At 34.0% G+C, this 17,140-nt stretch overlaps 1 protein-coding gene across 2 annotated transcripts in view; it reads right to left on the bottom strand.

The window, feature by feature from the left end:
• IQCB1 (IQ motif containing B1) overlaps window positions 1-17,140 on the bottom strand; it is a 76,873-nt gene that overhangs the window by 27,910 nt on the left and 31,823 nt on the right. For both annotated transcript variants that reach the window (XM_033211060.1, XM_033211061.1), the window contains exons 6-10: window positions 15,720-15,813; window positions 14,149-14,248; window positions 5,120-5,298; window positions 3,041-3,150; window positions 1,384-1,493 (exon numbers count right to left, since the gene is read on the bottom strand). In XM_033211060.1, coding sequence (XP_033066951.1) covers window positions 1,384-1,493; window positions 3,041-3,150; window positions 5,120-5,298; window positions 14,149-14,248; window positions 15,720-15,813 — 593 coding nt within the window. The remainder of the gene's footprint in view (window positions 1-1,383; window positions 1,494-3,040; window positions 3,151-5,119; window positions 5,299-14,148; window positions 14,249-15,719; window positions 15,814-17,140) is intronic.

The following is a 17,140-nucleotide window of genomic DNA, read 5'->3' as shown; positions in this document are numbered from 1 at the left end:
ACATATACTGTGACTCAAAAAGTACTCAATATTTCCCAGATTTATCTAACCACAGAAATGCTTTTTAAAAAAAAAAAACAGTTTGTAAGATAGGCAATAAACTTTGAGTAATAATAGACGGATAACACTTGCCTCTCAGTGTTATCTATTTAATGCATCTATTTGTCTAGCTAGATTTGTAAATTTTCAAGGACAGAAAATGTGCCATATGCATTTTTCCTCCTATCATTTTCTAAGTGCCAGAAAATATGCTAAAAACTTTGTATTATCTCAAATTTTACATTATCTTGATCATACAAGTGTATAAACTATTATTCTCATTTTATAGATTGGAAGTTTGAGGCTGAGAGAGATGGGGCATTGTCCAAGTTCACTCAACCAGTAAGTTGCTGAAATGAGATCAAACTCGAATCTGTTAAACTGCCACGGGATGGATCCCCTGGCATACGCTAGGCACTTGATATAAATTTAAAAATTAATTCTTTTCTCTGCTACCAATAATATTCACACCCAATAATATTTTAAATCCATCTTTAATTCTTCCCTGAAGAAAACGTTCATCAATTAATAGGATACCCACTAAGAGACACAGTTAGCTAGAGTGATTTCAATGTCTTCAACTCTGTGACTACATAGTATTTTGAACCCCAGAGCTATTTTTAAATGTTTTTATAACTGAGAAATGCATCGGCAGTTATTAAAAGAATAGTTTCAGTTTTCTTTAAAAAACTAACTTCTGTAAAATGCCAGTTTCATTTTAATGAACTAATGCTTGGCTGTAAGTTAGGCTGCATGAAAAAGTCACCTCTGAAACAGTTCTTCTTTATCATAAATTACCTAGCAGCTAAGTTACTTTTTCTTGTTCTGTGACCTCGGGAATCTGGATTGGTTAGTTATTTCAGAAAGTGGGCTATGTCTTCAGTATTTCCTTTTCAGTCTACTTGAAATAAATGCCAAACTATATCATAATTCAATGAAGATATCCATCCATGCCATATTTATTCAGGAAAATCAGGTTAACAGACTTAAACTCTTATATGCATACATGTTATTGTTATAATTATATATACACAATCATGATAACTATTGGTTTTGAGGGTTTAATAATATAACTATTGTTGGCTACCTTTGTAGGCTTGTCCCGTCCCCAAATATCTTAAGTGGATAGGATTGTATATTTAACACATCAGATTCCTGTCTTATGTCCTTTGCTTTGAAAGTGCATCTGGTTACTAGAGTGTTGGTACCCAGAAATGTACAGAAAAAGAACGAAAAGATAACAATAAACATACTAGGAAATTTTTTAAAAATCACCTAAATTTCAATTCAACTGTACTCTAGTAAGATTCTCTGATCATCAATCCCTTCACCAAAATTTTTTACCTGAAACTCCTCTGCAAAGCAATCACAGCAGATGGAAGCTTCTTTAATCTCTTCCTTGTCTGAAAACCCTTCCAATAGGCTTGAATTAAGCATGCTGCTTGATGTAGTTTCTGAAATTAAATGCCAAAACAACTTAGAGATATCTCTAGGAAGGTCTTAAAAAAAAATACCTCTTAAAGTATCAGGCCAGGGCAAGTATTAATCTCCAGCTCTAACAAGATGGGTAGGGATATTAAACCTTACCTCCCAAAGGAGGTATGTTAGGCTCGATAAGGCAATTTCTAGAACATACTCAAGATATAGTCTAGTTAGCTCCAAATTCTCCCTGGATAAGCTCACTTCCATTTCCTTTTCAAAGATTTCATAGTCCGCCTGACCTTTCCTAATCTTTTTTGAGCTAGCATGCTAACGTTTTTATTTAATAGGCAATCAACCTAGTTAGGTTCAAACTATAAGCTCTGTTGACCATTGTGGATGGTTGCTTGAATCTCTGTCTAGTTCTGTAAGCTTTTGGTATGCTATTCTCCTGATGGACCATTGGGCTTAAAAGGTCAGTGAACTGTCTGAGTTCTTGACTGAATTCTGTCACAGTCTCCTGTTTACTTAGTAGACTTCTGAGTCCTCACATGAAATGAAAAAGGGTACAGCTATTAATAATAAAATATGATTTATATGATTTTGTTACCTAATCAATATGAATTTGAGCACATGCATAGTTTTGAGATTAATCTAAACTCATGATGGTTCATATATACAGAAAAAAGAAATTCCCTTCTTCTGCATTCTTCCTTCCAGCCTCCTCCAACCCATTCTCCTGCCTTACTGGACTTCTTTTCATGGTTTCTGCTTGTATTTTTAAATTTATTGCCTTTTTGGTTTTGGATTTTAGATACACAATGTCCCCTTTTCCTTTTAAATTAAAAAAATCTTTAGTCATTTTAGATGTTTTCCATATTTAAGTCTTTATCTGGAAATCAAAAAGTTATATGCCTCTTCCTGTTGGAATGGGCTATTTAGAGCCATCATTTTGAGTATACTAGAAGAAGTATGATGAAATAATCAATAACCTGCTGCCTCAAATTTCTAAATAATTTTTATTAAGACCATTTCTTACACAAAGGAAAAGGTGTTATTGCTGTATCTCAAAGAACAAGAAGGGTAGCCATAGGTGACCATAAATACAGTTTGCTACCATTAGAGATTTTTTTGGAAAAACAATTTTAAAATTTTAAATAGCTTATAGATAAAATAAGATAAACATCAGAGATGGGGCTTTCATGAAAAATGCTGAGTGAAACTGATGTGGCAGTATCTATAAACAGATGAAAATGGGAGATTGAAATTATGTTTTTCAGCAGGTTGAAGGCGGAGAGATACAATTTTGTAACATTATATTTTAAAGATGGGGTTTTGCTATGTTGACCAGGCTGGGGTGCAGTGGCTATTCATGGGTGTGATCATAGGGCAGTCTCCAATTCCTGGACTCAAGCAATCCTCCTGCCTCAACCTACTGAGTAAAAATTTTAAAGATATTTCTATTTTGGGAGTATTTTGCTTGAAGTCTTAAGAGAAAGAAAGTGAGGAACATTTAAGGAAAACTAAGGTTTAATACAGTCAGCGAATATCATGCAATTTTTTTTTTTTTGTAACTTAATACCTGCTCTTCTACTTCCTGACAGACCACTGGGCTTAAAAGGCCAACGAGCTGTCTAAGTTCTTGACGGAATTCGGTCCCAGTTTCCTGTTTACTTAGTAGACTTCTGAGTCCTGAAATAGAATAGCAAAACGTACAACTATTATTATAACAATAAAATATGATTTTGTTATCTAATCAGTATTAATTTGAAGCCAAAAAGTCTGGCTTAAAAACAAATGGAAACAAGATTAATCACATGATTTTTCTTTTTCCTTTTCTCAGAGACTTCCAGGTTGAAATCTTTAAGATATTCCTCCCTCCTGAGAATTCTTACATGCTCAATTGTGGGATCTGATAAAAAAAAAATCAGTCTAGACAATCTCTTTAATGAAAAAAGAAAAAAGGAGGAGGAGGATGGAATCACTGTGGTAAATCAAAAAGTAGAGATAAATTTTTTTAATAAATACTTTAAGTGGAAACATTTTAAAGGTAAATTACTACAGACACATATTCAGTAAAAGCTTGTCCTGTGGAAGCACTCATGCAGATTATTATTAGTCATTATTAGTTGAAAAAGATTATTAAATATAAACATATGATAACATATATAATTTGGGGGAAATCAATAGGTTCCTGGGAAAACATTATAGGTGAAGTGCTACAACACTAAGATAGTACATTTTCATGCCAAAATAATACATAGCAGTAGTAAAAGGTACAAAGTAAGTACCATTTCCAGGTACTTGAAATGGTGTATTATAATGTGTGTATTCAAAATAAATACATAAGGTGAAATTGCCTTGTAGTGTATAACTGGGGAAACCACTATATGGATCTTTTAATGCCTTATATTCTCTTCAAGACCCAAGTTCTCAGCAGTATTAATAATTGTAAAATATCTTCAGGAACCTGAATTAGTTCTGCTATTGAGATATAAGTCAAAGAAAGGGAGAAGGATTCAGGTAAAATTCCTTTATAACGACTCTGTTGGACATTCACATTTCTTTAGGAATCGAATTACAGAATTCGAAAATGTCTATCTGGCACAATATCAACTAAAGAACTCCATTACTGGTACTTTTCCTCTCTATTCCTACAATACCCCCAGTAATGACTAATGCAAGGTACATTATTACAATGTCTTCAAAATCATCAAGAATGATAAAGACCTTTCTAGTAGTTTAGGTATTAAATGCATCATATTATATTCTAACCTTTAAAAATTCCCATACAGTATCACCCTATATTAATAAGTATATTTAATAGACTAGCATCCCATTTTCTGACCATGTTGAATAAGAAAAATAGGTTATAATACATATATGGCTCTGGTCAGCAAAGAAATAAAACAAAGATAACATATAACTTTGCTTGGCAATTAAAATATATATATACTACCTTTGTGATCTTGGACAAATTACCATGTCTCTGTTTCTATATCTATAAAATAAGGATAAGAATATCTATCCCATAGGATTATTGTGAAGATTAAATATTTTAATGCATGTAAAGTATATAGAATGTGTCTGACACACAGTAAATGCTCAGTTAAATGAAAGCTATTATATAAGAATGTTAATACACTTACTCCTTTCATCTTCAAAATTTCTGACTTTTAATTCACATATGTATTTGAATTTGGAGGTAGGGCAATTTTTTTTGTTTGTTTTTGAGGAAAGACAGTGTTGAGTAATTATGGATAGTTCAAAATACCATAAGGGCTACTGGCCTCTCAAGCACAGCTCCATTTTCTCCACTAAAGCTGGTCTTGCTAAGGTCACTGATCTTTTTGGTCATTATTTTACTATACTATATGGTATATCCAACACATAATCTTTTTGTCAGAGAGGGAGTAAATATTCATTGCAATCTGATCAGAAAGGTATCTTCCACTTGCTACCTGTAGTGACATGAAGATAGCTTGATTATATAAAGACTTTTTTTTTTCTGAATTGGTATAAAAATTGATACCAATTTTTATGTAGAATTTTATCTACATAGTTATCAACTCTTTAAAATATAAGAATTTTGTTTTTCATAAACCATCAATAAAAATTTTCTTTTTGAGAATCCTAAGTAAAGAAAGAATGAATGCACTACCTTTGTAGCAGGTACTTTGTCTCAGTAAAATCAAAATTTCCTGATGGGATTCAGCCATCAACAGTAGGAGTTTTGTAGCAGTACTTCTTATGACTGGACTAGGAGTTGAAAAAAGCTTGAAAATAACTTCATCTAAAATTGAATACAGAGCTTTTCTTCCTATTTTGAGTAAATCACCACTAATAGAACAAAGTAAAAAAAAGTACCATTACTAATTGATGCACAGGTATCACAACAAATTTAAAATAAAAGATTCAGTAACTTGATGCCAGACTGTGTCCTGATCCAAGAATATAACCACTTTTTAAAATATATGTTGGTTCCAAGAATATATCATATTCAGTCACTTAATATTTATTGAACTCCTACTATGTGCAAGGTACCATGTGTGCTAGGTACAATAGAGAATACAAAGTAGCCAAAGACCCTCTCTTTAGAGAAGCCTGCAATCAAATCAAAGAGGAAAGATAAATGTGCAAAATACTAAATAATAAATAATTTAAAAGCTTCAAGGCAATGATAAAAGTGAAATCAAGACATGTACACAGTTAATTGTTAAATGATGTACAAAGACAAAAATGCCATAGGAATTCTACCATGTGCTTAATATTGGAGAAACTTAAAATCTTTCCTTGGTATTTCCTTCACTATACTAACAACCCATCTTATATTACTGATGTCATGAAAAATTATCTAAAACTTAGAAATAGTCAAAAGAAAAAGGTTAGTGAGTGTCCTTTTATTTACCCCCTTAAGGAGTATGTGATTTTCTAGGCATATGTACCTCTGTTTAATTTTCTACTCACTATTAAAATATTTTACAATTCTGTAAAAATAGAGGTTGGCTGGTAGAAAACAATGCCAAAGATTCTTATCTAAGAGCAATGTAAACAGACTCTTATTCAAAGCAATACAAATGATTTCTGACCAGTAGAAAAGGTAATTCTAAAGGCTACATTGCTTTATAAGTCATATTTTCCTATTAGCAAATTTTTAAAAATCTATCAGCAAATTTATTTCTATATTCCTTCGACAAACCAATTCCATAAATCTATTTTCCTCAAATTCTCCTTTGAACCTGTATAAATATCTTACTTGTTCCTTCATTAAGGAGTTGAATAAAATTTTGAGCAGTCAAATTTTATATTTGTATAAGACTCATGTTTGAGCTTTTTGAAAACTATACTTTAGTAGTTACTAAAATAATTTTGTTATGAGAAAAGAGATCAGCAATATATCTTAAATGTAAAAATCTCTGGGTTGAAAGACTTTATAAAGTTATCCAATTAAAATATGTGAGAATCTTTGTGACATCTACTTCTGTGCCCCTGTGTCTCTTAAATGCTATTCCCTATGCCTAGGATGCTCACCCTTTCCCATCAGTCAATATCATCACACCATTCAAAACTCAGATAAAAAATATGCTTATCTCAGAAAGCCTTCTACAGATATCCCTATCCCAATCTTATCACATCTTTACTCCATTTCCCACCAAGAGTTTGTGCTATAATGTAATACAGTAGTTTAAATGCTTTTAGATGCTCTTCAACCTCCTAATCTTTTTTTTTTTTTTTTTTTGAGACGGAGTCTCACTCTGTCGCCGGGTCTGGAGTGCAGTGGCCGGATCTCAGCTCACTGTAAGCTCCGCCTCCCGGGTTTACGCCATTCTCCTGCCCCAGCCTCCCGAGTAGCTGGGACTACAGGCGCCCGCCACCTCGCCCGGCAAGTTTTTTTGTATTTTTTAGTAGAGACGGGGTTTCACAGTGTTAGCCAGGATGGTCTCGATCTCCTGACCTCGTGATCCGCCCGTCTCGGCCTCCCAAAGTGCTGGGATTACAGGCTTGAGCCACCGCGCCCGGCCCAACCTCCTAATCTTAAAGACATCCTCTCTATACCACTACCATCTTATCTCTCTGCTTCTCTTCTAATCCAAACTTCTCTGTCGCCACTACCTTACATCTCATTTCTCAAACCACTGCATCTAGTTTTCATTTTTTACTATTTCACTATTCTATCCTTGGTAAGTTCATTTAATCAGCATAACTTCCCAAATGTCAAGTCACATATATATCATGAGTGATTCTTTTCCTAGACTTGTTTGTATCTGATACTTTCTACTTAGCTTCTGTGATACAAAGTTCTGGTCTCCCCTCTACCTTCCACCCATACGTTTCCGATCATTCTTTTTCATTTGTCTTTATGGGCTCCACTTCCCCAATATAACCCTAAAAGGTTATTCCTCAAGACTCCATTTTCAAGTCATTTATTTTCTCACTGTATTCATACTTCCTACCAGTCTCACTTTCTGTCATGTTTTTCACCACCATGTATAAGCTGATTTGTAAATCTGTAACTCTAGTCCCCACCTCTTCCAGAAGTTAGTTTACCTATTCACCTGATGGACATTTGAGTTATAGCTAGTCCTTGGTTTTTACAAATAAAGCTCAATGAACATTTGTGTATAAGTCTTTATATAGATACTTACTTTTACTGCCTGTTGAACTACCTATACTCAATATAACCAACATTGAATTAATCATCTATCTCACAAAACCAACTTCTTATATATTCTACATACCACAGTCTGTCTAATCACTCAATACAGAAAACTTGGTATCATATCCGACTGCACCATTTATTTTACCTACCCCATATCAAAACATTTACCAAGTCCTCATAATTTTTGTTTTTAATAGCTTTTTAAAAATATAATTGATATACAACAAACTGTACACATGTAAAGCATATAATTTCATCAGTTTGACCTGTTTCACCAATATAAAACAAGAAAATGAATATATCCATGACCCCTAAAAGCTTCCTTGTATTTCACTGTAGTTCCTCCCTTGTTGCCTTCCCTGTCATTCTATGCCCAGGCAACCACTGATCTGCTCTCTGAGAAAGTTCCCTTCTATTACTACTTTGCCGAGAGGCCTTTTTTAAAAATTAAAATCAGGGGTAGATAATGGATTTTGTCAAAAGCTTTTTCTGTATCTACTGATATGATGTTTTTTTTTTTTTTTTTTTTAGCTTGTTAACATAAGTTACAATGACTGACTTTAGAATATTAAACCAGCCCTGAATCCTGGGATAAACCAGACTTATTCACGATGTATTAACTTTTTAATACATTGCTGAATTCGACTTATTAAAATTTTGTTCAGAACATTTGTATCTATGTTTATGAGTACATTGATGTGTAGTTTTCTTATAATGTCTTTGTTTGGTTTTGGTATCACGATAATGCTGACCTCATAGAATGAGTTGAAAGTGTTTCCTCCTTCTCGACTTTCTAATAAAGTTTGCTTAAGATTATTATTTCTTCCTGAAGTGTTTAATAGAATTTACCAGTGAAAAAGCCATTCAGACCTGGAGTTCTCTTTGTGGGAAGGTTTTTAGCTACAAATTCAATTTTTCTTTATAGCTATCTATATTTGGGTATATATTTGGGTTCTCTATTGCTTCTTGAGTAAATTTTGATAGTTTGTGTCTTTCAATCAATTTGTCCATTTCATCTAAGTTGTTAAATTTATAAGCATAAAGTTGTTCATATTATTCCCTTGTGATATTTTTAGTATCTGCAGGCTTTGTTACAATGTTACCTCTCTAATTCCTGAGATTGGTCATTCATATTATTTCTTTTCCTTTCCATATTAATCTTAATCTTGCTACAGGTTTCTTACTCTCAAAGAGCCAGTTTTGGTTTAATTTGCTTTCTCAAAGAACTTCAGTCTTCTCAAAGATCCAGTTTATGGTTTATTTTCTCTCACTTTTGCTTACTATTTTATTGATTTGTGCTCAACCTTTATCATTTTCTTTCTTCTGCTTAGAGTTTAATTCCCCCTTCTTTTCCTAGTTTCTTAAAGGGGAAAGCTGAGGTCAATGATTTGAGATTTTTCTTCTTTTCTAATATATAGGCATTAGTGATATAAATTTTCCCCTAAATATTATTCTGCTTTAATTAAGAATTTCCCCAGAAATTCTCATGTTGTTTTTATTTCCATTCATTTAAAAATAATTTCTAATTTCACTTTTGACTTCTCCTTTGTCTTGTGAATTATTTAGATGAATGTTATTATTTCCCACATATTTAGGGACTTTTCAGAGATCTTCTTGGTATCAATTTCCAACTTAATCCCATTGAGGCCAGAGAACATACTTTGTATAACTGAAATCCCTTTACGTTTTTCTTGTTTTTGAGACAGGGTCTCGCTCTGTTGCCTAGGCTGGAGTGTAGTGACGTGATCTCAACTCACTGCAACCTCTGCTTCCTGGGCTCAAGTGATTCTCCCACCTCAGCATCCAAGTAGCTGGGACTAGAGGCACGTGCCACCATGCCCAGCTAATTTTTTGTACTTTTTGTAGAGATGGGGTTTTGCCATGCTGCCCAGGCTGGTCTCAAACTCCTGCAGTGCTCTGCTCACCTCAGCCTCCCAAAGTGCTGAGATTACAGGCGTGAGCCACTGTGTCTGGCCCCTTTTATGTTTCTTGAGACTTTATTTATGGCCTGGAATATGCATTCTTCTTTGTAAATGTTCCATCTGCATTTGAAAAGAACATGTATTCTGTACTGTTTGGTAGAATGTTTGTAAAATGTCAATCAGGTCAAATTGTTTGATATTACTGTTCAGATCTTCTGTGGTCATACTAATTTTTTGTCTACTTATTCTATTAAATATCAAAAGAGATATATTAACATCTTTTGCTCTAATTGAGGATTTCTCCTTGTAGTTCTTGTCAATTTTTGCTTGTGTATTTTAAAACTCTATTAGATCAATAAACACATCCTTTGATGAACTGGCTTTTTTAAAAATAACTTTCTTTAGCACTAGTAATATTCTTTGTTCTGTAACTTACTTTATCTGATACTAATACAGGTACTTCAACTTTCTGTAGTATAAGCATGGTATATCTTGTTCCACCCCATTACTTTTAACCTATTTGTGTCTTTATATCTAAGGTGCATTTCTGGTAGACAGCATATAGTAGGTTTGTACTTTTTAAATCCAATCTGTCAATCTGTCTTTTAACTTTAGTTTTTCAACATTTACGTCTAACATAGATAGGTTTAAATCTACCACTTGGTTTTGTTTCTCCTTTGTTTTTTTTGTACTTCCTTCTTCTGGATTGCATATTTTTTAATGATTCATTTTTATTGCCTTTGTTGGTTTACCAGATGTAAATTCTTTGTTTTGCTATTTTCTTCATTGCTTTGAGGTTCAAAGTATACATTTCAATTTATCACAGTCTTATCACTTATCACAGTGATATTATACCACTTCATGTATAGTATAAAAGCCTTACATCAGTAAACTTCCATTCATCTCCTCCCAGCCTTCATGCCCTTTTGGAATACATTCTACTTATACATATGTTCCTCAAGTACATTATTATTTTTGTGTAGGCAAATATATTATAGATATATTAAAATAATATAAGAAAAACTATCTTATATGTTTATGTAATCACCATTTCTGATACTCTATTTCTTTGTGTAGATGAATTTCCTTTCTGGTGGAAGGACTTCTTTGAATATTTTTTGTAGTGTTGGTCTGCTAGTGATTTCTGAAGAAGTATTTCATCTTTGCTTTTGAATATATTTCTGCTGAGTATAAAATTCTAATTTGACAGTTTTCTTTTTCAGTATTCAACTGTCTTTTTACTTGTGGTGTTTCTGATAAGAAAGTTGCTGTCATCCTCATCTCTATTTCTCTATATAATGCTTTTTCATCTCTGGTTGCTTTTAAGATTTTTCTCTTTATCACTGGTTTGAGCATTTTGATTATGATGTGCCTCAATGTGGAATTTTCTTCATATTTATTGCCCTTGGGGTTTGATGACCTTTTTGAATCTGCATGTTTATAGTTTTCATCAAATTTGGAAAATGTTAAGCCATTACTTCTTCACACATTTTTTTGTGACCCTACTGCCTACTTTATGTACTCTGATTACACCTATGTAAGGTTGCTCAAAGTTGTCCCACAGTTCACTGACATGCTTTTATTTCCTTTTGTTTCTTTTTTGTTTCATTTTGGATAGTTTCTACTGATATGCCTTAAAGTTCACTAATCTGTAATGTTAATCTGCTGTTAATCCCATCCAGTGTATTTTTCATCTCAGATATTGTAGATTTCATCTCTAGAAATTCACTTTGAGGCTTATATGTCTGTATTCAACTTTTTTAATATATGGAATATGGTTATACGGTTATAATAACTAGTGTCCTTGTCTGTTAATGGCAACATATGTATCAGTCTTGATTAACTAATTCTTCTCATTTTAGATCCTGTTTTCTTGTTTATTTGCATGCCCAGTACTTCAGTACCAGTAAAATCAAATCACCTGTTGAATCGTGGTATGTTTTGTAGCATAGTCATGACTGCAGAATCTATCAGTTTGTAGTAATGGCAAGAAATAGTCATTTTGCACTAATAAAGAAACAGAAAAAAAGAGTCATCAAAGCAAATATTCTATGATGACACAGGTGGGATTTTTCTCACCCTTTTAAAAGCCAAATCGAAAGATTTCTAGTGAACTTCCTACCTTTGTATAACCTACAATAAAAAAAATTTTTAAATACAGCCAGATTCAATAACCACATGCAGTTAAGTTACTTGGAAACAGTTTGGCCATTTTGGGTCTTGCTTTTATGATCTGGAATAGTGCTCATTCTAATGCGAATTATTCCTCACTACTGGGGTAAAACCCTCCTGAACACTCTACCCAATGACCCATTGTTTATGAGACTTTCCAGTTTGGCTGTTGGAAACAGGTACTATTTCTGGCCCTGTGTGAGCTCCTTGCACTGTTCCTTTTAGTCCTTTTGGATTATTGTTTTCCCTGGCGTTGGGTAGTTCCTTACATATATATGCAGATCAGTACTCTACTTAATACTTGAAGGATACCGTCTGCAGATCTCTGGGGTTCTCTGTGTGTATAGCTCTCTTCTCTAGTATTCTGACTTGTGAACTCTAGTCATCTTGTTCTCTCCAGACTCTGGGCTCTATTGCTTCAACTCAAGCTTGCTAGGATGCCTCTGCCTATACTTCATCCTGAAAACTCTCTCAATACTGTAAGTTAGAGCATTGCAAGACTCACCTTGTTTATTCCTTTTTCTCTGGGCTTACTTTCTTTCACTGACTGATATCCAGTTTCTTAAAAAATTATGTTTCATGTTTTTGTCCATTTTTTCAGATGGGAGGATAAATGCATCTCTACTATTCCATCTTGATCAGTAAAGTTTTGATGATTTTAATTCTTTATTTATTTATTTATTTATTTATTTATTTATTTTGAGACGGAGTCTCGCTCTGTCGCCCAGGCTGGAGTGCAGTGGCCGGTTCTCAGCTCACTACAAGCTCCGCCTCCCGGGTTTACGCCATTCTCCTGCCTCAGCCCCCTGAGTAGCTGGGACTACAGGCGCCCACGACCACGCCCAGCTAATTTTTAAAAATTTTTTTAGTAGAGACGGGGTTTCACCGTGTTAGCCAGGATGGTCTCTATCTCCTGACCTCGTGATCTGCCCATCTCGGCCTCCCAAAGTACTGTGCTTACAGGCTTGAGCCACCGCACCCAGCCTAATTCATTATTTTAAAAACTCCATATCCCGAGGCCGAGACGGGCGGATCACGAGGTCAGGAGATCGAGACCATCCTGGCTAACCCGGTGAAACCCCGTCTCTACTAAAAATACAAAAAACTAGCCAGGCGAGGTGGCGGGCGCCTGTAGTCCCAGCTACTCAGGAGGCTGAGGCAGGAGAATGGCGTGAAACCCGGGAGGCGGAGCTTGCAGTGAGCTGAGATCCGGCCACTGCACTCCAGCCTGGGCGACAGAGCAAGACTCCGTCTCAAAAAAAAAAAAAAAAAACTCCATATCCCAGGTACCAATGCCCAAGGACAAGATATCATTACTTCACTTGGATTAGTATGATTGCCTTTTTTGTCTAGAGTTTTCTTCCCCTTAATCTTTCCTTCACATAGTCACCAGAGTAACAAAACTGAAATGTAATCTGACCACTTTCGTCTACTTTAAAAATCTTCAATGGTCCCCGTTGCCTACAGGATAAAACTTCATTTCCTTAACACAGCATATAAATTATTCATGACTTTGAGTCTCAGCCGACCTTGCTAGCCACCTCCCTATATGGAACTTTAAATCCCAACAATAATGAATTTGTACCTACTTTTCATCCTCAGCATGTTGTTTCTTATCTCTGTATTTTTGCTTATGTTGCCTGGAAATACTGCTTTCTCTTTCTCCTCTTCCTCCCTGGCCAATATACCATCCTTGAAGTTTCATCTCAGATATTACCTTCTCCAGAAGCATCTCCCCTCAGTTCGGATTAGAAGGTCCTTTAACATTTATGGTCACTTTTAATATTGCAACAATGTATTATAATACAATGATGTTTGTGTGTCTGTCTTTTCCATTCTATTGTAAGCTCTTTGAAGATAAGGTTTATATCTTAATCAACTCTATAATTACAATGACAGACACAGCAGCTGCATAGTAAATTCATACTAAACTGAAAGAATGGATTATTCCAATTGTGTATACACTGCCCTTCCATTTTACCCTGAATAATTGCCAATTGCTTCTTTTATACCCTTCTTGAGCATCTGTAAAAATACCAAGCTTGAAGTTATTAAACAAATGTGATTAAACATTTTTTGTTGTGATCTCAATATTTTTCTTCAGATATCACACCAATTCTCTTCTTTAAGCCTGAGATTTGAGCTAAAATCTTAAGCTCTGGCATAAGGTATCAATTTAATAATACGTTTCTAGTCTTTTGCAGTATTTTATATTTTTTTCTGAAAGACAATGGTGATGGAGCTTCAGCATTATATACAAGTATATGTACTGTATACTTGTATATACATTATATATACATTATATACAAGTATATGTACTATGAACTTGTATATACGTTATAAACAAGTCATATGCAGTCAATTTTAACAAAATTGGAATAAAATTGGTAATGCTTCTGATTAAAAAAAAGTAACATTTTGTGAAAACCAAGTCACCTGTTGATCTGTAGTATATTCTGTAGCATCATCATGACTGCAGATCCTATTTGGACATTGTCAGCTTGCAGTAAATGTAAGAAATGATCACTTTGTAGTACTAAAGGAAAAGAAAAAAAAAAGATTAAAGCAAATATTTTATGATAACAAAGAAAGATTTTGTTCTTTTCAAACCAAATCAAAGCATGACCATTTCTGCTAAACTTTCTGACTTTGTAGACTCTACAATAAAGAAGATTTTAAGATGTAAAATTCATGGCAATTTTACACAGCCATAAATAAGTCATTTCATTTTTATGAATATAGTCAGACAATAGGCATAAATACTAAGCTAAGAATCTATTGTTATCTCTCTTTAAATAGAAAATAACATATCCTAAATCTGAATCTTTTTCTTCTATCAATGAATTTCAGTGAATAAAAACAAATTTCCTGCAAAGACAGAATATAAGGAAATGGAAATGGCACAGATGACTATAATTGGTTGCTCACATCCTTAAAAAAATTAATTTTGTAACATACTGTTTTATATAATAATGAATACATTAACTACAAAAATTTCCTTTTATTGATTTGTAATCTTTAAGCTCTGAGCAGCATTAGTTATAACGATTTAGCACTGGATACTTATACGAGTTGCTTAACCTCTTAGAAACTATTTCTTCATCTGTAAAACTAGAAATAGCTCTCACATGAGCTAATGTAAAATATCCTAGAACAGGGAACGTTTCTAACAAATGTCAGTTTCCATTCCATTCCATGCTCAATAACTGAGCATAACTACCAAGGTATTAGTTATACTAACTGAAAGTAGTTGCCTTTGGAAAATGGGAAATGGAATGGGCATGAGGGCCAGGGATTGTGTGTATGTTTTAATGATCCTTATAGAACTATTTGACTCTTCAACTTATGTGCATGCAATGATTCTGAGGAGAAAAGCTAAAAGTAAAATTTCAGTTCAAGTATTACTTTAAAAAATATTCTTAGAGTGTTACATTTATATTAGATGAAATTTTTCTAGGAAGAATGCCATGAATGTAACTAAGAATTATCTTTTCAGTCTTAAGAAAACATAAAACTCATACAGGTTTAAATCTCTCAATGTAAACAGAAATATCCTATAACTTCCAAGTTCACTAAAAGGTCATTAAATAAAAGTTTACTCTTACTTGGATAGTTAGACTATATGAGTTAAATCATATTCACCCTGAACATAGGGATTTCTCTCACGATACATCTAAAACACTGACTGCAATCTTTTAAACTTAAAAGTTATTTTCAGGAATAAACTGTTCAAATTATCATTTGTCTTCATCTTAGATTTGCTAAACAGAAAAAGCTAAAGTTTTATTTCAACAGTATTCTCCTTAATTTAATATTCACATTATTGATGTCGGCTATGTAAAACTGGAATATCCATTTTTTTAAATTGTGAGCTTATTTCAACATGGTTTCATTTCAGTGAGGTTATCTGCACAGTTAATATGGCATTTGTTTTTGAAAAAAAAGATCAAACTGTTAGCAGTTGATTCTACAATAGCTATTAGTTATATTAAAATCTTTTGTCTTACCATTCTGAATAAGTTCAACATGGCCTCCCAAAAGCCAGAAGAGAGAATCAGTCACAATTTGGAAAAAGTGTAGTAATTCATCTTTTTCTTCAGCCTTAACATAAAAGATAAGCCCAGTTTACTTTTCCATAGGTTTTTGTTTTTGTTTTTTTTTAAGGAGACTTCTCTCTGGGGAGTTAGAGTATACAGTTTCTGGATCTAACTTAGCCATTTATGAGAGACATGATTTTGCTGACGTTAGGTTCTTAATTTGTAAAAACTTGTGGTTACAGGATAGTAGTATCTACTAGAAATGGTTGTTATCCAGATAAAATAAAACAATATAAGTAGTGTAAGGGCTACAAGTTGATACACTAGGATTTCTTAATACTTGCTATGCATCAGAATCACCTGTTGAGCTTTTTAAACACATCTATGCACAAGCTTTAGTTCAAATATACTGAATTTGAATCTCCAAAGGCAGTCTGGATATCTGTACTTGCACAAAGTTAGATGGGTGATTTGGTTATACAACTTGGATGAAAACAACTGCAATATGCAAATGTAGATGTCAGCATGAGAGACATTATTAATAGTGTATTTCAGTTCCAGTTTCTACTCATAAGTTTAGGAGGGCAGAGATCATGTCATTTAGCTCCCCATACAAACTCAGTTTCTAGGACAGTTATGACACACTAAATGTTCAATCAACATTTAGTCAACAAATAAATGACAATTTTTTTCTGGCTCTTCCTTTCTGGAAAGTAGGGTGATAAATTATTATAAATTAGAGTGCCACAAGGAGAAATAAGAAGCATAGATTCCATTTACAATTTTGTCATTTATTGGCCATGTAACTTTGGTGGAACGTTGGATAAAGGTCACAAATCTTATCCATGTCCTGAATGTTTGTACTATAGTACAAAAGTAATGATGAGATCAGCAAAAATATTATGATTGCCATGACTATTCTTTATAATAATGAAAGTATTTTCTTCCTAATATTCTAGCACAGAGCTACATAGGTATTTAGTAAACTGACTCGTGCTGACTTGAATATAACAATGGAAAGAGAAAAAAAAAACCCATAAGAAACGTCACATTAGAGCAAGAATCCTTTTATCCTTTTAGTTCAGGAAACTACCTTTGCCAGAGTTTTACTTAAAGATACATCAGCCGGGCGCGGTGGCTCAAGCCTGTAATCCCAGCACTTTGGGAGGCCGAGACGGGCGGATCACGAGGTCAGGAGATCGAGACCATCCTGGCTAACACAGTGAAACCCCGTCTCTACTAAAAAAATACAAAAAAAACTAGCTGGGCGTGGTGGCGGGCGCCTGTAGTCCCAGCTACTAGGGAGGCTGAGGCAGGAGAATGGCGTAAACCCGGGAGGCGGAGCTTGCAGTGAGCTGAGACCCGGCCACTGCACTCCAGCCTGGGCGACA

Source organism: Trachypithecus francoisi, unplaced genomic scaffold (genome assembly GCF_009764315.1).
Source record: "Trachypithecus francoisi isolate TF-2019V2 unplaced genomic scaffold, Tfra_2.0 Lachesis_group0, whole genome shotgun sequence".
Classification (NCBI taxonomy): Eukaryota; Metazoa; Chordata; class Mammalia; order Primates; family Cercopithecidae; genus Trachypithecus; species Trachypithecus francoisi.
This window is presented reverse-complemented; position numbering and strand designations above follow the sequence as displayed.